At 41.9% G+C, this 21,869-nt stretch overlaps 1 protein-coding gene across 2 annotated transcripts in view; it reads right to left on the reverse strand.

The window, feature by feature from the left end:
- Positions 1-1,141: 1,141 nt before the first annotated feature.
- Positions 1,142-21,869, reverse strand: part of ophn1 (oligophrenin 1) — a 60,322-nt gene continuing 39,594 nt past the window's right edge. The window contains exons 18-25 of one of the 2 annotated variants that reach the window (XM_066714724.1): positions 21,336-21,495; positions 20,364-20,511; positions 19,075-19,155; positions 17,930-18,274; positions 17,632-17,782; positions 12,145-12,195; positions 4,981-5,020; positions 1,142-4,230 (exon numbers count right to left, since the gene is read on the reverse strand). In XM_066714724.1, coding sequence (XP_066570821.1) covers positions 4,219-4,230; positions 4,981-5,020; positions 12,145-12,195; positions 17,632-17,782; positions 17,930-18,274; positions 19,075-19,155; positions 20,364-20,511; positions 21,336-21,495 — 988 coding nt within the window. In that variant the 3' untranslated portion in view covers positions 1,142-4,218. The remainder of the gene's footprint in view (positions 4,231-4,980; positions 5,021-12,144; positions 12,196-17,631; positions 17,783-17,929; positions 18,275-19,074; positions 19,156-20,363; positions 20,512-21,335; positions 21,496-21,869) is intronic. The other variant, XM_066714725.1, reaches the window with a different exon arrangement.

The raw sequence follows: 21,869 nt of genomic DNA on the forward strand, positions 1-21,869 counted from the left end.
TCTGGAATGGGATCAATTTCTTGGCTAAGAGGTGTGATCGAGTCTCTTCTGTCTGGAAGAGGAGATCATGACAGGACTTTACGGGACATGTTTTCACAGCTCTGAATGGTACTGGCAAAACAAAAACGTGAGAATGATAAACAGGAAGTATGTTTAATACAGAAAGAGTTTTACAAAAGTAATCTAAATAGTAATCTAAATCCAAAACACATGGCAAAGAAGGTGTACGCAGACTTGTGTAACGTTTCCCGTAATGTCATGGTATAAGACACAACGTGGGCTTCCGCTCAGGCAGATGTTTGTAATGAAGCACGGGAGACAGATTGGATCGGTCGGGTTGTGTGGCTGACATTGGCACGATCTGCTCTGGTTTTCTTATCGTTCATTCCCCACCTTAACTTTCAGTTCATTCATTCCACCCTGGAGGCTGGAACTCCTTTCTCTGAAATTTAAATTGCATTTTGAAGCTGCATGTCACCCACTTTAGAGGAACCATAAAAACGAATGATAACATTAAGCTGTATTGTACATGAATACCATCCGTAGAACTCAATTAAAAGCTATAAAATTAACTGCCAATGTCGGTCATATGGACTCATTTCAAATGCGGGGATAAAATAAATCAATCAAGTAGATCTTTCCGTTTACAATGGACTCCACTCTAGAGCTTATTCAACTCTTAACAAAAGGGGATATAGTCTGTAAGTCTCTAATTTGAGACCCAATCATTTTCAATTGATATTTTCTATTGACAAGTTTGCAGTTTGAAGAACCGAACCATCTCTCGGTGTGTCTTGAAGGTGACTCGGTACCGATACTGAAGGGACAACAGCACAATTCTGGCACATGCTCAATACTTATTGTATTCAATTTTAAAATCCTGTTCTGCCAGAATATCACCGCACTAAATCTGAGAAAACTATTTCTATCTGTGAAATAGTTTTCTCGAATTTAGTGCAATTGCAGACACAGAATGTCGCCACGTATAAATCGTACAAAAGCACAGGTGTCTCTATGGTGTCTCTAACTTAACATTTTGGATGTGAATATGGCCATAGGCGGTGTGTATTTGATTGAATGTATCAGTTGGCACTTTGATGAAAATGACAGGGACACAAAACAGGTGAACAGATATCATGGAGAGAGAGAAAGGCGTTTTTAATACTTCCAAATGAACACTAGACTGTTCAGTACATCTACACACAATTCCACAAACATTCATGTGTCAACAGACAGATTTTACAAAGGTACACCAGACTGCAGACTCGAGCGAGAGGATTCTCTATGGAGGAAAGATCACACAAAGCATGCAGACGTTTGATCGGCAGGACCCTGAAAAGGTCTTCCAGTTTCTCAGATCGCAGGCTTTACAGGCGAAAGCCCCCCACGTAAAAATACAAAAATAATACAAAAGAAAAGTTGGGAGAATATGTACACAACACAGAGAGCTTTAAATCACAATAACTGCTTTGAAATGTGAAATTCTGAAACTTGGTGAAGGAAAAAACTAAAGCATTTCTTTAATAACAATGTACAAGCTTTAATTATCATCTCTGATCCTCTGGGATTCATTTAATCTAAAGTAATTTTAACTTTATATTGCGCCCCCCCCCCCCCCAAACTTCAAATTAATTTGCCAGACGGGAGAAGCTGTAAATGTCACCGCTTAAAGCATGAAAAGGTTTCCATGGCACCTTTCCTTTGGGTCGGGTGTAATACGAGGGGAGACACGCACCTGAAGGACGATCAACTCGAAGGACACGCATCAAAACCGCTGTCATTTTCTCGTGTCAGTGACCGTTCTGCTCCCTGCCCTCTTCTCCAGCGTATTTCACATTCATATGCTTGTTGATCATTAAAAAGCATAATTGGACAGCTCTTACAGGGGCATTACTCCCCAGCCACCTTTCCGGTCACCTGTTCGGCACAGAAGTTGTGCTTTCTGCTCCAGCCGTTCGTTTCCCTGCTAGTCGCACATTTCGGCTGGGAAAATGGCTGCCGGTGAAGCATTACGGCACAGTCTAGAAATGCTTTATGTCCTCCCGAGTAAAACATTAAAAATACAGATTTGTTTAATGCTTTGGTTGTTTAAGGATTGCTTTATTGCCAGCTGCAGTTATTTGTAATAATTTGTGACAAGCCTTTATAATCGGTAATGAAATAATACCATTCCAGACTATTCCAATGACTATAGATATCTTTTTATTGGTTTACGATTAATCTCCTGGTCCTCGGAGAAGAGTTGCATCCTATCTTTATTACGAATTGAGAGAGAGGAAGCCAAGAAGGGCAGCGAGGGGGAAGGATCTTTTCTTCTTTCGGATTGAAACTGAGCGGAGCTGCTCTGTGGAATTCAAAGCGTGATTTGATGCATAACTATGCGATTAAATCTTTGTAATTACCCAGAGATTACGTAGTTACCTACAGATTACAGCCGAATTAGATGGAAAGGGCTAAGCAAGTGTTTTCACTGTTGGTGATTCCGTCGTTATCCTGCAATGACATTGTTATCAGCGCCTTCCCAGTACGTTCGTTCATGTGATCCTGCTTATATATCATATTAGGAAAAACAGGTGGTTTTATTTTATTTTTATAAAGAAAATGCTTACTTTCTTTTTGGTTAGGTACATTGGAAATGCAGTCCGTCATTTCAGAGAGACAAAATTCAATAACAGCACAGAACGAAGTTGGAAAAACACTAATTAAGACAATCAGAAAAGATATCTGGTCCAGGAGATGAAGGGGAACGATGTTCCCAGAAAATCAATTTAGCTCTAAGCATGTTTGTGCCGAGTGGGAAGAGGAATCGAGTGCAGGACAGCAACACAGACAGCCAGACTGCACTGCAGACACTGTGTGTGCAGAAGAGACCCAATGGAGTTGAAATTGGCTTTACATCTAAATAAAATATCTGGGATTCATGGCAATGTCACTGTTTTTTATATATATATATATATATATATATATACACAAAAATATAAATAAACCGTTTACCTCTAGTTCAACTCAAATGCAATTTTTCTTTCTTCGGCTACAGATGAAGTAGTTCTCACAGAAAGAAACATTTATTTGAACGTCAGGGAATTGGTTGAGTTTGTTCACATTCAATATTCTCATTGTTGACTTAGGAAGAAATATTGAAAGTCCACAGAATGATAATCATAATAATAATAATAATATAATTGTATATGTAACAGTGGCAAATCCAGTGAGAGGGACAATAACTGCAGACAGTAAATGTATACAGATAAAGACAAGTTACTTAAGAGAAAAACAAGAACAAAAACAGTCAGTTTTCAAAAAGATGGATTGCACTGATTTTAGGGAAAGAGAAGAGCTATGAAAATGAATCTTCGAAATCTTAAATCCTGAACGCCCTGCTCAGTTTGTAACTGATGCTTTTCTGTGCCTTTTGGTTTTCAAAAGTGTCCGCAACCAAAACTCACATTTACAGTTTATTTTAATTCTAAGCATTTAGTCAATGTGCAGAATATAGTTGTGCATTATAATTTCCACCCATATCAGGTAACTTCGTAGAGGGACTTTAAAGAAGTCTTCATGTGTCGTTGTGTCAGTTGTGTCCAAGAAGCAACATGTTAATCTGAAGGTGGATGAAGGCAAACTCTCTTTAATTCTGTTTGCCATCAAATCTGTTTCAAACCAAATGCGGTGAACAGAAGCCTACAGTTTAAAAACAACTGTAAAATCTCAAAATTTGATACCATTGCGTTAGTTAAATTATTTACTGTAGTGGGGGAAAAAGTGCTACCTCAGAGGAGTTCATCCAGAAAACCAGTGATTTGAGAAAATGCCACCTGAAACACCCCAAATGACCCCAAAAAGTCATGGCCTATACACAACACTTTCTGCTCAGACGGCACCTTGGCTTGAAAACACACCAATAGCATATTAAGGTTTCTCTGGCACATTCATTGGTAGACCCAACTGGATCCACTGGAATCCATGAGAAGACAATAAGGCATGTTCAGCATCACAGATTAAATGATTTGAACGCAAACATGTACAACCAAAAATATGAAAAAAAAAAGTCCCTTTTCCTTTTAGCATCACGTCAGCTCGACATTGGGCGACACATTCAGGGTGTGATTCGCGTCCGTTGATCCCAAGCCTGACCCATATCCTAGTGCCTCTCAAAGAAGGATTGTCCTCAGCTCCAGTCCAGGGAATGTGAGGAGATGGAAACCTGTCTGAGGGTCGTCACTTTGAAGGCTGCGGAAGAGAGAAAAGGCCAGTCAGTTTTGATCCATTCCACAGGCAGAAGTGAAGGTTTCCAATAGGTCCTGTAAAAATGCATCTAACACAGGCAATACATGTATTTTTATTGTGGAATCTATGATGTTCACATAATTAAATAGAACTTCATTCCCAAGGGTAGCCAGTTTCAGGTCAACATGACTTCCCATGGCTTCAGGGCTGTTCCCCACAGCATCCTCTGTCTGCTGGACCAATCCAGCCGTCTGGTTACTGTTTAACTTCACCCCTCTGTGCCCAACTATGCTCAGCTGGTTTTACTGTTTGGACACGGGCCACTGTTTTGTCTCTAAACCCGTGGGAGCCAAAAGTGGTTGCTGTCTCCAGAACATGCAGTTTACAGTCTAGGATATAAACTCCCTCACAGAGTTTTGATTCACAAAAACAATCTCTTCTGGATTCATATCCACACCAACTTGCCTCCATAATACTGGGTGACCTCTGACAGAGAATTAAACATGAATATATATATATATATATTGTTATGCAGGGGAGTAAATGTTTCCATATGTTCCAGATGTACAATGAACTGAATGAAAATGGAGCCATTCACTTGGAGGCTTGGATTCACTATAGAATAGAATTTATTTTCTGATAAAGAAAAGCAATGCCGGTGAAATTAAACAGCCCATCTGTTGGTCAGTATGTCCAGTTAAATGTGAACCAATTAAAAAAGCAAACAAATGAGGATAAACAAACATGGCTTACCTCTTCTCTCGCACTGAGACTCGACGGTGCCGGAGATGAGCTAGAAAGCAATAAAACACAAGTCAGAAAAGATTAAACCTCTAGATGACTGCAAGGGGATATGTCAAACCACAGTGGCTGTCCAAGTTATGATCTTCATCAGTGGCATTATGGACATTTGTGTTAGTTGTTGTTGTGGGTTGTTGTGTAGCTGAGTGGTCCAATTTGTGCTGGGAATGTACACTGGACACTGGACATTGGACATTTGTTTGACCCAAAAGGTACACAACGTCCTTGTTTCCCTCAAGCTTTCCCACAATCCCTAGCTGGTCTCCAAACTGCATGAAACACTTTCTCCACATCTACCTGTTATAAATAATTTTCTACCACAAGTCAGCTGAGATATCCGGGCCTAAGGGTGGTCATGAGGGAATCCTTGTACATTTGACCTGACCACTACGAGAGTATTTGCCAAGCCAACCAGAGGAAACATTTTTTGGAAAGTGTCAGGTGTTCAGATCAGTCTATAGTTGTCCTTATTGGTTCATCCCTGCTGGGTTCTTTGGGTCTGCTGGGCTCATCGTTGAGTTCTTCCCCCACATTTTTACATGATGTAAATGGCAACTATATATATTGTTTTACATCCGTAAGGCTCAGGAATTACTGGTGATCAAGAAGTCAGATGCAGGTGAAAGACGCACTAAGCAAGATGCATTTTTAAGAAGATTTGAAAGATTCTTGGAAAAACAGTGGCAGGAACGGTATGACTGTTCTCAGACAGCGCGATCCTGGCCTGATTACATTCCAGGAGAGAAACCCAGAACCAAAGATGCCACCGGCTGCTGAAACGAGTTAGACTACTCGAAATGTTCTTGTATAGTCTGAAAACTCACACTTCATACAGTTTGATGTATATCAGATCAACAGTTTATCATCTCAATCATTGCTTTCATCTCATGTCTGTGCAGAAGCTTTAATGGTCAACGAATCAGTGCCTTGAAATTCCTTGTTAGTATGAAGGTGCAGAACAATTCCTCTGACAGCTCGACATGTACTAATATTAAAATTAAAATTAATCTCAATAGACGTAAAAAGGCACATAGTGAGAATCCCAATAAAGGAGCGTTTGCTGTGAAGTATTTTTCAATAATGCTCAGTAAACATTCAATCCATGCTGTTACACAACAGTCCTTAATGACTTAACGCAAACTGCCACAGAAATACAAACTCACACTGCAGTTAACCTTGAACAACAGCTGAACTGCTTCACCTTATGCAATGTGGCACAATAACACAATATGAGAATTCCTCCATAAGTGACATGACTCCAGAAAGCAATGCCTCTGTCCACACAAGTCTGTCTTGCTTTAAATGATATCGAACAATATGTTTTTGCTCCAAACTGCACAATAGCCAGGCACCAGCTACCAGCCACCAGCTACCAGCCACAGTCTTGACACGAATATCACTCAACGCCCTCTTTGTCAAGTCCCTATTACACTGGCTCCCTGCGTCTCAAAGCATTATAATTACATTACAGGTCTCTCTAGGATTTTCTTCTTCATGTACAGCGTTAATTCGAGCACTACCTTGTGCTTGGACAGAGCTACTCAAATCCTGCTTTTTAAACACGGCTTTATTCTTGTATTTTTTGACATATTGAAATAGAAAGAAGAAAAGGGAAAATATATGTACGGCTACTTTCTGGTTATATGTATACAGTGTCTGTTCCAGCTCACACCATCAAATCATCCTATTTCATCTTCCCATCTTTTATGTGGTATTCTTCGAGGCCTTTTTTCATCTCTTGGGACCCATTCTATAGCTTCTTTTGTCCGTCTGTGGTCTGTTCTTCTCACAATGTGTCTGGCTCATTGCCATGTTAACATTTTCATTCTTTGAATAATGTCACCTACATGCATCTCTCCCTGCTCCTTTGTGTCGTCCGCAGTTTCTGTAACATTTTTGCGTTTACCGAGCAGGTTTCAGAGGCGTAAGTGAACCCTGGTCGTGTGCATTGATCAAATACTTTTCTCTTCAGGCAAATAGGATTTCTTTCAGCAGATGCACTACATCCCATTTTCACCCTTCTTTTCATTTATGCCATAAGATCCCCCTCTGTGTTAGTTTGCTGTCCAAGGTAGACATCACTTTTGACTTCTCCAAGTATCTTTTGGTCTAATCAGATTTTCTTGTTGTTGAGCATGACTTTGGTTTTAGTCCAGTTAATTGTGAATACACTTTTCTGGCAAATCGTATCAATTTTATATAACAAAAATACATTATATAACTGTAGGTAATACTGATTGATCAATTGATACATTGCATCTATTTGATGTGCGTTTTACATTCTGCAAAAATTGAATGGGTTACCCCTGGTTTCTGTTATGAAAGTGTAGTTGTCTTTCATTCTGCATATTTTTTTTTACCTTTATTAAGAACATAAGAAAGTGTCCAATCAAGAGGAGGCCATTCGCCCCATCGTGCTCGTTTGGTGTCCATTAATAACTAAGTGATCAAGGATCCTATCCAGTCTGTATTTGAATGTTCCCAAATTGTCTCTTCAGCCACATCGCTGGGGAGTTTGTTCAGATTGTGACGCCTCTCTGTGTGAAGAAGTGTCTCCTGTTTTCTGTCTTGAATGCCTTGAAGCCCAATTTCCATTTGTGTCCCCGGGTGCGTGTGTCCCTGCTGATCTGGAAAAGCTCCTCTGGTTTGATGTGGTCGATGCCTTTCATGATTTTGAGGACTTGGATCAAGTCCCCACGTAGTCTCCTCTGTTCCAAGGTGAAAAGGTTCAGTTCCTCAGTCTCTCAGTAGGACATTCCCTTCAGACCTGGAATAAGTCTGGTTGCTCTCCTCTGAACTGCCTCTAGAGCAGCGATATAGCGAAGTGTGGTGCACAGAATACACTTGACGTTTAAAAGACACTTTAACTCTCCCAAGCACTATGTTTATCACATAGTGTGTGCCAACTGTTTAATGCAGTGACCGCTGGGAGCGATTCACGTGACCTCGGCAGGTTGAGCGCTTCTCCTCAGGATCACATGAAGGTCCACCTCAACCCTGGCACTGGCGTTCCCAGTGTCGTCTGGTTTGGGTTCCAACTCGGCTCTTAGTTGTAATGAAATCTGCACCTGAACAATCTTCAATTGTTTCATAGCTGACAGCAGTTAAAAGCTCAACTAAAGCACTTACAGAACTTATAAAACACGCCTGGATGTTGCCATGACATGACAAGCCCCTGCCTTCAAAATTCTTTCCAAACCAGTTGAAGGGCCAACCTGTTTTGATTTTGATGCCAACAGGTTTATAGGATCGATTGCAATAAACTCTCGGAGTCGGTATGGAGCTGTGGACGGGGTATTGCGCTGCTATCTCCAGATCATCCCCAGCTGCTCAACTGCAACGGAGAAACGTGTGGAACAAAGCCGGACACCAGCTGATCTCCTGCTCGATACAGCGCTGAGGATTAAGCGCTGTCCTGGTGTTCTGCCAAACAGGAACTGAAGGGGCCTCACAGATCATAATTCTGATTATTTTTATGAGTAGACTAATACCTCATTACAACAAACATTACTGGGGTCATTGGACTATTGAACTGTATTTAAATGTTGTAGTTTTGAAGGAGTACTATTACTATTGGCCATCGGCTGGGTGTGTTTTTGTTATTGTGAAACTCTCTAACTGAGCTTCGCTTCTCATTGATACGGAGACACGGAAGTTAGCCAACTCTTTAGCAGTTCATTTTACTCAGTGCGTGTATTTTAACACTATGGAAGAAGCGCTACAGACTTTCATATGCTGTATTTGTACTTCATCTTTAATGTATATCTTCTGACCGAGTGGTAGCCAGGCCTCTGCATGCGGACACACAGTTCCTGCCTGGTGGAAGATGTTTTGCTTGGTTATCTCTCGCCATTGGTTTCCTCATTCCTTGTGACAGGTGTCATTGGTCGAGGTCTGCCCATAAACTGTCCAATCCTGAATATACCAGCCTCCACAATTAGCTGAGCTTTGTTGTTGAGCTGGTTTTGTTGCGTTTGGACCTCCTTGTGCTGATTGACAGGTTGTTTATCAAAGACTTCATGAAAAGTATCTTCTTTCAAGGAATTTTTCTGACTCATGTCTGACTCATTGAACCCATGACACAAGGCCGAGTAATGCCCCCATAAGAGTTAATTACAAGATTAAATTAATGAGCTGCTCCTGGATCAAACAGACACCACTTACAAAATACAATTTAAAAAGAGTGGACTGACAAATTGCCTATGAGAACTAATAACATGATATTAGAGCCCTTTCTGTAGAGCATTCATCTTACCAAGAAATACAGTGGAGAACATCTGACCCAAAATCCTTTTTGTATTTTTGTGGCATTTGTTTCACACTATATATAATGTTCCTGTTTTTGTTAGAAAAAGCAACAGAAATTGTGCATTTGCCATTAGCACCTCTCAAAATGTCAAAGTGAGTTTTAAGAGGAAAAAGGCGTCTCTACATGCTTGGCATATTTTATGAAGTGATAAAAGAAACGCACTGATAAGGATTTTCCAAAAAGGCAAAGTTTTTAAACCTTTTAAAAGGCTGTTTTAAACTTTTTTGATTCTCACATATTAGTTTCTTAGCATCAAATGTCTTTCTTTTACAAACCTTGCTACACCTGAACTGTGTGGTTTGGCTTCTCTAGTTTTCCGCAGACGATACATGGCGATTAGTTTCCACCCTTTAATTATATGAATTGTTTTTTGGTGGGGGGATCTCAGCAGATGTTGCATCAGAATTTGATCACTTTTGGAAAATAGAAACAGTTAAAGGAAAACTGCTGACTGATGTGAACCCCACGCGACGCTGGAGGCTTGAATTTTTCTTAAATGCGACATCAATGGAACTGCTTTATTGTTGTATTTTTTTTCAACGTTTTGAAAGTTTAAGGCTATAAAAAAATCTACATATTTTAAGTCATGAATCAATACACCCACACTGGCGTATATCTTACAGTCATATTTCATTACCAAGATTAATTAATTCTCACTAAAGTTTATGACCTAATTAACTGAAACCAAAATCAGAAGTAAACCAAAGACTTATTGAATTGTACGTCTGCAGCGTCTGGCGCATGTTTAACTCTAGCTTGGAAATGCATTGATTTGGAATAAAACTCAATATCTACTTCAAAGGCATCAAAGGCGATTTGAATTCAGAAAATTTGGATCTGCTGATGACAACCTGATATCTTGATCTGAGAGGAGGTATTACTGTTCAAATTTTAGCCATGTCATTAAGATCTTCACTGCCATATAAAAGCCCCCTTGATACCCAAGGCAGTTGAATTGTGCCTAATCAATATTTCGGCTGGACTAAAGCCAAGGCAACCGCCGGCAGGAGAGAAATGCCTGAGTGACAGACAGACAGGTATATAATCGTCTGGACCTCCTCCCGTGTCCAGTTTCCAGGGCCCAGGACTGAGGGAGTCTAAGGGGCTCAGAGGGGCACGGTCGTGGCAGGGATTGCTCCCCAGCTTAGTCATTTTTACCTGTCTGCTACCTTGGGTGTGTGGCATTTGGCAAGCTGCGCATCGCTGGCCTGTGTGACTTGCGTCAAAGAATGTGCGTTTGTCTCGCTTAATTCCTCGTGACTGCTGCTGCCACGCAAAATCTTCCGTCGGGAATTAAAAACACAGCGCAGCCCACTTAGAGCCCCTCCTGAGAATGGCATCAAATTAGACCCGACTTCCCTGTCATTTAAAGAGATACATTTGTGTGTGTGTGCGTGTGAGTGTGTGTGTGTGTGTGTGTGTGTGTGTCTCACAATAAAATACTTTTGTAGCTTTTTTTCTCAAGCTGCTTCCCATCTGGCAAAAAAGTTTTAAATGAAACAACGGCTTATTTTTAGTCCTCAACTCAATTATGAATTGATTCAGTTGAAATGATTTTCAAATGACATCACCTGAGGCAACCTACTGTACTGACGTACTGTACTGTTATTTTGGCTTTTAAACCAGCCACAATAACCATTTGTTTTACATTTCTGATTGGCCGGTTCAGCTGTTTTTAAATAATGTTTTTTGTGTTTTGTTGGTTCTCTTGTTTTAGGAATCCTGAAAAATTATTAAAGTTGTATTATGATAAAAACTCCAAGGCCTTATTTGTTTGGTCAGATATGCTGCCAAATCCACAAAATTATTCTACTGTCGACATACAAAAAGTGCAAGAACAGGAAAACACACAGAATAACAGAACCTGTGTTTGTGGCATGGGTGAAACAAGGCCCAGCAGGAAAATACAATTTATCTTCCTCCTCAGCAAATCATACATATCCAAGCTGCGTTATAATTAATACACAACACACTGCACCGTCTCGATAGACACCTTCAACACAAGGCACACTTCCAGAGCAGTGAAAGACACATTTATGTCTCTTCTCTTTCCAAATGTAATGCAGCCAGAATTGCAGAAAGCCTCAATCCAAGCTGCCAAGTCTCATGAAATTATTTATTTAAAAAAAGAGAGTCCTCTAAATCACTCTGTCCTCCCGGAGTAATGTCAGATGAAGTGCCCCCATAATGCCTATCAATCATTTAAAAGGCAAGGAATCACCTCCAGCAAAGTGGCCTCGATTAAATTGCAAAACAACATAGTTCCATACAAATCTCTTCTTTAATGCAAGGCTCACATCGGTCAGTTCTCTGGCTTTTCTTTCGGTTCTGAAACTGGAAATGTGAACTTTAGAGTCGTCTAGGGGCATTATTCCACATCTGCCAGATGTCTTACACAGCACGTAAACATGTGGAAGGAGTCCTGTCTGCTTGTCTCAATGAACGGCAGCTATCTGACCCTTTGGATGATGCGATCGGTGAAGATGAGACTGGAAACTTTCATTAACCACTTCTACATGTAGGAGCAGGGAAAACAAAATGCTAAAAATTAGAATTGATCTGGTTTTCCTGTCTGGGAGACCTACGAGAACATGCAGTGCTTTACCTTGGCTTATTACTGGGGAAATGATAAAAAAAGACTTCAGCTACACTTGAAAACTCATCAAATCTCGATCCCACACAGCTGAGCTGTCTGTTTCGTACCACTTGTGTGGGCCTAACTGATTGGATGGTCAAACAAGCATGAGCTCTTTGGTTTGCTATGGAGTTCCTCAAAATGGGGACAAGGAAAGAAAAAAGTTGCTTACCTTCCGGTTTGCCTCGAGGCGTTCTCGAAAAACTTGGCTTTGGAAGCGACGCTGGGGAAATAAAAATGGTAAAGTCTTTCAGCCCATCGGCTTGTTAAATGAAGCCGTTTACTGTCGGCCAAACACAGTTGCAACGCGATCCCGTCCAATAACAAGTTACACAATGGACAGTTTGAAACAAGGCACATGTTAGCTTGAATTTAGTGTCCCACCCCTGAGTTCAATTAACCAGCCAACTCCCCCGACCAAATGAAGAAAACATGATACACGAATCTAATGAAATGACTGTAAATTGTATGTATGTGCTTTCCAATCGAAAACTAAATGTTCAAAAGGTTAGAGCTGTTCTCTATGCTGACTTCACTGCTCGCAGGAAGACAGTCCATCTGGAGTTTAATATAGAGCACTCAGTGATACACAAGCACTTCAAGACAGAGGTTCACTTCAATTATTAAGGACAACGAACTGCATTCCTTTTGGTTTCTGTTGCATGTTTACAAAAGCCCTCTTGGGCGACTTCTCGGACACACTTGCTGTTCATAGCGGTCCTGGTCTTTGCTTTCTGTTTACTCACATATAATGAACTACAACAAAACAGTGCATTGTGCATGCGCCGGGCTTTGGTTCTTAAAAAACAAACACACACACACACACACACAAAACATACAGTCTCAATCCACCTAAACTATTATAATATCTGTATGTCTTCAGCCCCCTTCCATAAAATAAACTAAAATCACATGTTCTCCTTGTCAAGTCACAGAGTTATGCCCCGTTTCCACTGGCGGACGTGTCCGGCCCCGGACGCTTAAACGGGTGTTTCCACTGGCTAAGCATCTGGACACGTCCGTGTTTTGTGGCCAGATACAGAGATCAGATACATTGTGTCGGAAGATATAATCTCAAGTGCCGAGTGTGATCACGAAGAAATTACAGTTTTATTAGCAGCATGGAGTGAAATCCACGTACAGAGACAATGACTGCTTACAGTTAATATCCGAGTGCATTAAACACTTGGATTTCACAGGACCGGTGCAGTGCCTGACTAGTTAAAATAAACTGAAGGATACTAATGGGATGGTAGCAGCCGATGTTATTAATATTGTATGAAGAGCTGGACATTGTTTCAGGCTGTGTAGTGTGAATGTCTGCAGGACAATCCAGAGACAGTCAGTGTGAAGGGAACACGATTCAGTTAACGTGCCCATTTACAAGTTAAATTAATGAATAAATAAATACAGCAGATCTGGGTTTCCCTCTAAAACATAAGGACTGGTTTAATAAATGCGTCCATAAACGCCATGACTGAGACGCGCACACTTTAGTTAAATTAAACCTGCTATATTGTAGCTGGATGATTCATCATGAAACGTGTGTATTTTGTTTCAATTTTAACTTGCCCTGGCTAAGGACGTTTGATAAGTAAATAATAAAAAATACGGCAAATAGTATCGTTTGCAGTTACAAATCTGTAGTAAGTAATAAATTAAGGAAGTCACGCTGTGCAATTTAAAATACATATATACTCGCACAAATTATGACGATAATAATAACAATACCTATTTGCTATTTATTTTATTGTTGCATATGGAAACGTATTCTTATGGGACGTGCTTGTCTGAATATAATGTTGTCTACACGTTTAGCTCTTCCTAATATCTCTGAACAGAAACGTGTATTTGTTACGATGTTTACAATAATGTAAAGCAGAAAGAATAAAACGGACACAAAAGTCCTTTCCACGTCAGGCTGTGTCGCTCATAGTGTTGATCTCTGTCTCTGTTTTTAAAATGAAACAAACCAAACCCACAGTCGCTGCTCCTCCCATCAGAGGGAGGGATCACAGCGGCCTGGTTTTGCTAAAAAAAGGACAGACGCGTCTGGCACGGCATGGCACGACACGGATGCTTAAGCCAGTGGAAACGAGGCATTAGAGAGAGCATGGACTTAGAACATAAGAACATAAGAAAGTGTCCAATCGAGTGGAGCCCATTCGCCCCATCGTGCTCGTTTGGTGTCCATTAATAACTAAGTGATCCAAGGATTGCTTTATCTTTAAAAGTTCACAGTGTTCATATCTGTGACTGAGTAAAGTCATACACGACAAGTTCTGCTACAAGCTGACAGCTGCCAGACATGATACAGGCAAATGGATTAATATGCACTAGATTTATGTAAGAGTAACAGGAACGACTTTGGCGTCTTTCTGCGGCATTAATAAAATGCAGCACAGGACAGTAAACCTCAACAGTCATCTGGAAATAGCGTTAGAAATTGAATGACACTGAAGAATTTGATAGGGCTCATATAGTTAGTAAACATCAAAGCAGATTTGTTTTTTGAAGGTTACAGCTCGTGGACAAAATGTGTTCAACTTCTCTTTTCATTACATCTGTAGCTCTTAGAAATATATAATCAAAGTTCTCAGTCAGGGTAGGGTTGGGTGCGTCAAACAACCTCCCCAAACTTTGGCAAGATTTAAAAGGTCAAAATTGTTTTGTTGTTGACTGCCGTTTTGTAACATTTTCTCTGGATCCAAATTGAGCAACATACTGAGAAACTCAACACATCCCAGGACTTTGTCATTTAGTCACTATTCAACTCATCAGTTTATTATTTGAGGTCCTCTCCTCTTTGTTTCTGCTCTCAAGTTTTACAAGGTTTTTTCCTCCATGTGGGCCAAGGGAAACGGCACACGCTCATGGTGTAGAAGAAAATCCCACATTCATGCCAGAGTGTAATTTCACGTTTCTGGGGCGCAGGCAAATTTGGTTACAAAACCGTTTTGTGCCTTTCGTTGTTGTTAAAATATGCATGGTTGAGACAAAGCCGAAAGCAAATGAAGACTGCGCTTGGAAAACTGCACGGAGGATCACCATCACAACAGACAGCGGAGAGGAAGTTTGGAGAGAGAATTAAAGCAGAGAGTGATTATAAAGTATTACAATCACCTCCGAGCAGATTAACTGTAACAGATATATTTGTAATTCAGAGTACGCTGATAGGATCATAGGCGTGTGAATGGCATGCATGACATCTTGGCTCTGCAGGACAAACCTCTCTGGCGGACAATGCTACCTCACACCTGTGGACGGCTAGCTATGGATCAGGTGCTTGTGTCCCAATGCCTTGTTCCAGTTCTCAGTCAGGGTGGGTCTCGTAATGTAGCTTCACCAAGGGCCTGCTTTCTTCTGCCCCAAGTCCACTCACGTGCCCTCGAACCCATCTGTGAAGGCCGCGATGTCTGAATTGGATGCATAACTACAGAGATGTTCTTCCTGGAGGACAACTCAAGACTTCCTAACTGCCCTGAACCACACACAGAGAGAAACTCGACTATCAGAGAGAGATGTTGACTAGGGACACACTGCTAAAAGGACGGGAGAAGATCAGTCGACTAAATCAAGTGCAAATGCAAGTAATGCATCAGGAATGGTATGTCAGCTTCTACTGCTGTGCTTGTGAGCAAGAGCTAAGACTTGTGTTTTTTTACTACGATGGGAAAAACTAAGTGGGGTGTCAGAGGGCTGCAAATAAACATTCGGTGAATGCATGGTCTCAATTTGTACCAATGGGTGTTTGTTTTTCAATCTCTTTTATGAATCTAAAGGTCCTTCCGTCTAGAAGACACAAACATGATGCAAAGTCCCTATTGACAGTATCGCTGGCTCGGTTCATTTCTGTTTCAGAAGTCTGAGCTCAGAAAAGCTGGATTACGGGGAACATAATTAACCTCTTCTGACATCATCTAAACAGGAGCAAGGGCAACAAGTAAGAAATGGTTGTATTCCTTTTCCTGTTTTGTGTTGTAGCAGCCCCGAGGGAAAGACAAGGGACTTACCAATTAAGACCTGAGGAGAAAGACAAACCAGAACCCTCTTCAGCCCCTGAGGACTGGAGTTTGCTTGCCGCCAAGGACCGAATGTTCTGGATTAAAAAGCCTTTTCGGTGCAGTATTAATGTTCTGGAGAAAGAGTGAGGCAGTGGAAGGACAGAGAGCAGCGCCGAGCAGCTTTATCTGTTTTTAGTTTTTTTTTATGCCTATGGGGCATAGGCAGCAGGGCCCATCGCGACTAGGGGCCCCACAAGGGGATCCACAATCCACCAGATATATATATATTTTTACAATTATATACCAAAGAACAAATATTATTTAACGGTAAAATAATAAAAAAAGAAAAAATAATATATATATATCATAAGTTATACTGTATGATTTCATTAAAACCTGGCACAGCCAACTAGCTGTCGTTAAGTTAGGAACGCAAGACAATGGATAGAAAATACAAATCAGCCGCTCTGAAACGTAAAGAACGAGAAAAAAGAAAAGTGTAGCTTTAAGACGATGCGTTTAGAGTGGTGTGTGGTGTCCTTTGTGGAGTGAGCTTACAGTGTGTTTTTAACTCCGTTACACTGGCAACCCGTTTTATAAACACACGTTATATCTCCGCAGCGGACTGCCTGGAGGACCCGCAGTGTCAGCTTTATAGAGGGGCGGTGGGGGGTCCAACGAGAGCGCCCCGCCCACTCTGTGCTTAGAGTTAGTTCCGCCGCTGACCTACAGCTAAGAAAGTCGGGCCCTTGTTGTCAAGTTGTCCAACCATTTCCCGAGGGTTGTGTAAACTGAACCTAGAAGGAGCTACCGTAGCAGATAGTCATGTCCATGTGTCAGAGATCAGCGTTGTTTAACACACTGTGAGCACACACGGCCAAACCCTGTGCAGTGGTTGGGAATGGGGCAAGCCTGACTTGTTTGTCCTCCAGGTCTTTGTTAAATCCCTGCTGTGGTACACCGAAGCTGTCAGAAAGCTGGGAGGTGGCCCAGCACTATTCTTTCAGAGATTTACAGGCTAATTTTATGATTAGTGAGTGTATGTTGATATGTATGCATTTCCTTGGCACCTCCTTTCCTGTCCTGTAGCTGTTGTTAAGAAAGCCTGTCGGCAACAATTACTGATGAGCTTGTAAGCTTCCTGGCCTTGATCCGCCAACGCCAAACCCGATCCCCCGAAGGCCAGATTCAGTAATTGAACATGTTCAGACAGACTCAGAAGATACGTTACCAGGTAGAGGACTAATAGGTCATTCTTCCATTTTACCATAAAGGATGTTTAACTTAAATGTACCTTTAACATCATGACACTTAAAATAAACAACAATAAAACCATTATATATAATTTTTCTATGAAAACAGTCAACTATAAACCAGTCAGAGGTCTTGACACATACCTGCCTACAGTGCTCTGGTTCACTAACAGCTTAACAAAATCATGAAGATTTAATTGACATAAAAACAGTCCTGTGATGTACTGAAATCCAAGTCTTGTATTTATTTCCAAACTCACACCACTTAAACACCACAATGAATAAATGAATCCCTCACGATGGAGATAATCTGGTCAAACTATGCCATCGGCCGACCGATAGGTTCCTTCTCATCTGTCAGACCACTATGAAACAGGCAGAAAGCATGCGAGTCGTACTCACTAGGACGCGGTGCTTTCCTCGGCCACTGGGGGCACGGGGGGTTTCAGGGGTGCCGGGAACCTGACCGGGGGGTCCGGGGGCCGCATGGGGGGCCTGGTGATCACAGGCTTCTCCATCGGCGATCTCACTTTGCCCACATTGTCTCCATCCCCTGCAAGACAATGTTTATCTTTCAATACCTGGATTTATATACCCAAATCAATAAGGAAAGAGTGAACGCTGATGCCGAGATGATGTAAGTAAAAGGACCCCCTCGTTGTAGATACCCCTGATTGATGCCCTGTAAGGAAGTGGTTACCCTCTCTAGCAGAAGCTGGGGTGCGCGGGGCTGGTTTCCGGTTCGGGAACGAGAGGGCTCTGGTCACGCCGACGCCAGTCTCTCCATTGGCTCCCGGGTTGTCTGCTTTCTGCCCACCATCATGAAGCCTGGCCACCAGTTTGCCCACGTCTGAGTCTGAGTGCCTCTCAGGCCGGGTGGACTGCTGGGGCATGAGGGCCTGTTTCTGCCCCGGCTCCCTGGCGCTGATCCGGGGGGCGCAGTTGGCTAATTTGGTCCGCTGGAGGGGAACCGGGCTGGCTGAGGAACTGCCATCTGAAATAGCATCGGACTTGCTGCCATTTTGAGCGCTGCTGCTGTGGTCGTCTGCCAAAGTTTAGAACAAACAAGAGCAACAATCATACTCCACAACAGCGCTGCACAAACTATGATTCGGCCACTCCGAGGGTGATTTCTGGGAAGGGAACAGAACAACCCTGACTGGGGTGATGGATTGTATTAATTTCCCACTCAGTGGTTTAATCAACAAAGGCCCACGTGGCTGTTCTTTGGTTACTAGGGTCGATTACTTCAACTTCATTCTGTTTCCCTTCCAGAAAACTCCAACCCCAATAGTAGATCAATGGTTTTGTGTGGCACGAGTTCATCATCGTCTGGCAGATTTGTGCTTTCCTCCCTTTCCTCACAGTTTGTCCAAATGCATCAAGGAGGGCCCCAGCGAGGGAACGCAACGCCAAACCCAAGATACAACGCAATCAGAAAAAGGGAAATGGTGGGCCTTTCACTACCATTGTGAGTTTGCTGGCTGCCGGGTGTTAGTAAGCTTTGGTGCTAAGGCTGCTTGTGTGAGTGCAAAGATTCAGACAGAAGAGTAAGCAGAGCTTTCGATTCCATGTGAACAGTGCATTGAATTGAGTGCAGACATTGGCGTTGTTACAGCAGAGCCCAGCTGGCCACATATTTATGAATGGATTCACACCAACTAACATACTAGACAGAAAATCATGTTCTGTGTGTCACAGCTTCACAATCCTCCAAAAAGCAAATGGTTTGTAACATGGTTGCCTTAATTGATTGATTGATTGATTGATTGATTAGGTTTTAAAAAGTACTTTTGCTCCACTTAAAGCAAGCAGGAGGGGTAAATAAAGACATGTGATGTGCACCTGATTGCAGACGTTTGGTTGCCAGTGGTGACTCAGATGTCCTTGACTCATTTGGCGGTTTGACAGTCACCACAACGAATCCTGAAATCAAATATTAGCCTCAATATCAGTCACTCACTCACCATCCAAAACGGGGCTCTACAAGCCATGCCAGAAGAGCGCGAGAAACATGCGAACCAAATCCCCAATCACGTCATGGAAACGAATTTCTACCCAGATTATGTGGTTAAGGAGACATTCTTCAGTTCGTTTGGGATTGAGTCTCTTCACTGAAACTTGGACGCTGATGAAGAGCTACGTTTTTCCCCAAATCATGGACATGAAGGAAAAAATATATAGAAAAGTTTCCAATCTACAAAGTTACTTTGTTATCTCTAAAATAGATTAAGTTATAATGTAACTATTTGATAGTAACTCGAGATCAACAAAGTCATAGATACCATTCCCATTCAGTGACTATTAAGTTATTTCATGCTTCAGTATAATCTACATAATCTTAGATAGATATGAGCATAAATTATATGATGTTGGCTCAGCAGTAACGCAGCGGTGAGAGAGAATGCCTAAAATTGGTTTTAATATTGTCTGCTGCAGCATTTAGTGGCATAATACAACCTCATTTAAAGAGTTAAAAGTAGAATATTTTGTTATATGTATAATAAAATATGATGGAAACTATTTTTGCAAAGTTGAAAAAATATATATTGGAGATCGCAACTCTAGAGTGATATTTACATTTGAATTCTAAGACGTGGATGTCTGTGCTGAGAGTTGGATCAGTGGGGATTATCTGGGTGCTATTTCTAGAGATCAAGGATAATAACTTTCATGCAATGCAAAAATACATGGTTGCCGTTTTTTACTGAACCAATTCTGTGCAAAAACGAGAAAGCAGAGAGGAAACGGTTGACGCCTTTTATACTTGAAACAAGACGACGAGTGTGAGTTGATCGATATAAAATATTCTAATTCACAGGTGTATCTCGCACTAAAATCTTGTAGATATTGGATTTTAAACAAAACCGTTTATGTGCTGAAGTGTCATCGAAGGGATTGCTTCTGCTGAGGAGAAGCTTACAAACTCAAACTCTTTTCCAGACTGTTTGGTCGTGAAACTTCAGAAATCATCCCTGTGAGACTTAAAGGACAGTATTTACCACACAGAGAAGCTCTTATAAATCTGATAGACATGGTTTTGTCCCGTTTTCACACCCAATCATACATCAGACCAGTCACCAGCGCCAGCGGGTCGAAGGCTGACATCTGGGTTCCCCGGACAGGACTCTTACCGTCAGCGCTTTCAAACTGGCAGTTGTTGAGCATCGGCCGGGGGCGGGGGGGGCGTTTGGAGATGGTGATCGGCTGACGTTTCCTCGGGTTCACTCGGGGCGGGGGGATCGGAGGGGCGTTGGTTTCCTCGGGGGCGGCGCTGAAGATCTGCACAGCAATGGAGACAGGGCAGAGTGAAAAAACAAATTGAGGCATTTGCCAATTCCACACTTTATGATGAAAAAGATGAAGGTGTCGCCAAAAACCAATAAGAGGAGTCACCACTGTTAATTGTTTAATATATTCAATCATACAACATAATGATACACTAATTATTCAATCTTTTGTCTTGCAGTTTTTAACTAATTAGCGATGGCTAAGTTCCAGACCACAGATAGCGTGTGACACATTTGCTATAACGTGGTCATTAACACCAGAAACAGCTTTAATTATTTTGCAAGTGTGCTTTATTATTCCTAGTAATGATGCCTGACATAACGGAAATATTTTTGGTTGGTTTAATTTAAAATCTGACTGATTCATCGAGACTTAATTCAGAGCTTTGTTCCTCACATTAGGCCTCACTCGAGTTATGTCCTTTTTAAAAAAATCTATTTCACAGGTTTTTATATAGTATAAAGGTCAACAGCCCTTAAATAGCAAAGTTTCAATTGTTCAGCCACATTATATGGCATTAAAATCGCACAAAAGGGTCTGTAGACACTATGACTGTATGGGTATGAATCCAATTATACAAGGCTGGCTTGTTTACAACACTGAATGAATTAACTAAGTGATGTTAAAATAAGCGTCACTAAAAAACTCAAATGGCCTGTTGAGTATCTTTAAGACACTGACTGAACAAGGCCCATTTCGCGGACACACGATTGTTTGCGACGGCTCCGCTCTTGTGTTTGCGCCCGGTTTCCTCACAGCTGTCCCACTGCGGCACAGTTTCGATCACAGCCTGCCAACGCACCCCTCCGCCTCACCTTCTGACAGTCCTCGATGAGAATCTCCACCACGATGTTCTGGAACTTGATGTTGAGCATCGCGGCCACCGTATCCTCCTCCGCCCTCATCAGCGTCGGCCCGAAGATCACGCCCATGTTGGAGGGAGTCATCAGGTTGTCCGCGCTGTGGCTGCAGACGCTGCGAGACACACGGGCACAGAGCGGGCGTCACCACCGGGCCCGGGGCGGATAAGATCTGCTCGGGGGAACCGTGGCCGCGCTCGTATTCAAGAGGAGAGAGCATATGCCTCCGACCACAAAATCGAACTGCCTGGAGGAGAACAACACTCCCCGTGCCAAGGTATGGTGCTGGAAGGGAAGTCTGGGCAGAAGAGCGTGGAAGCAGCTCCAAACCCAAACACTGTTATTTGGCAGGACTGTGTCTCCTGAGACAGACTTGTTTCACTCACATCCGCCTGACAGCAAAGAGGAGCCACAATGGGCCGCAGTGTTATCAAGAACATTTATTCAAAACTAAATTAATTTGGATTTCTGGTTGTTTGTTTGCTGTTG

Source organism: Amia ocellicauda, chromosome 10 (assembly GCF_036373705.1).
Source record: "Amia ocellicauda isolate fAmiCal2 chromosome 10, fAmiCal2.hap1, whole genome shotgun sequence".
In the NCBI taxonomy this organism is placed as follows: Eukaryota; Metazoa; Chordata; class Actinopteri; order Amiiformes; family Amiidae; genus Amia; species Amia ocellicauda.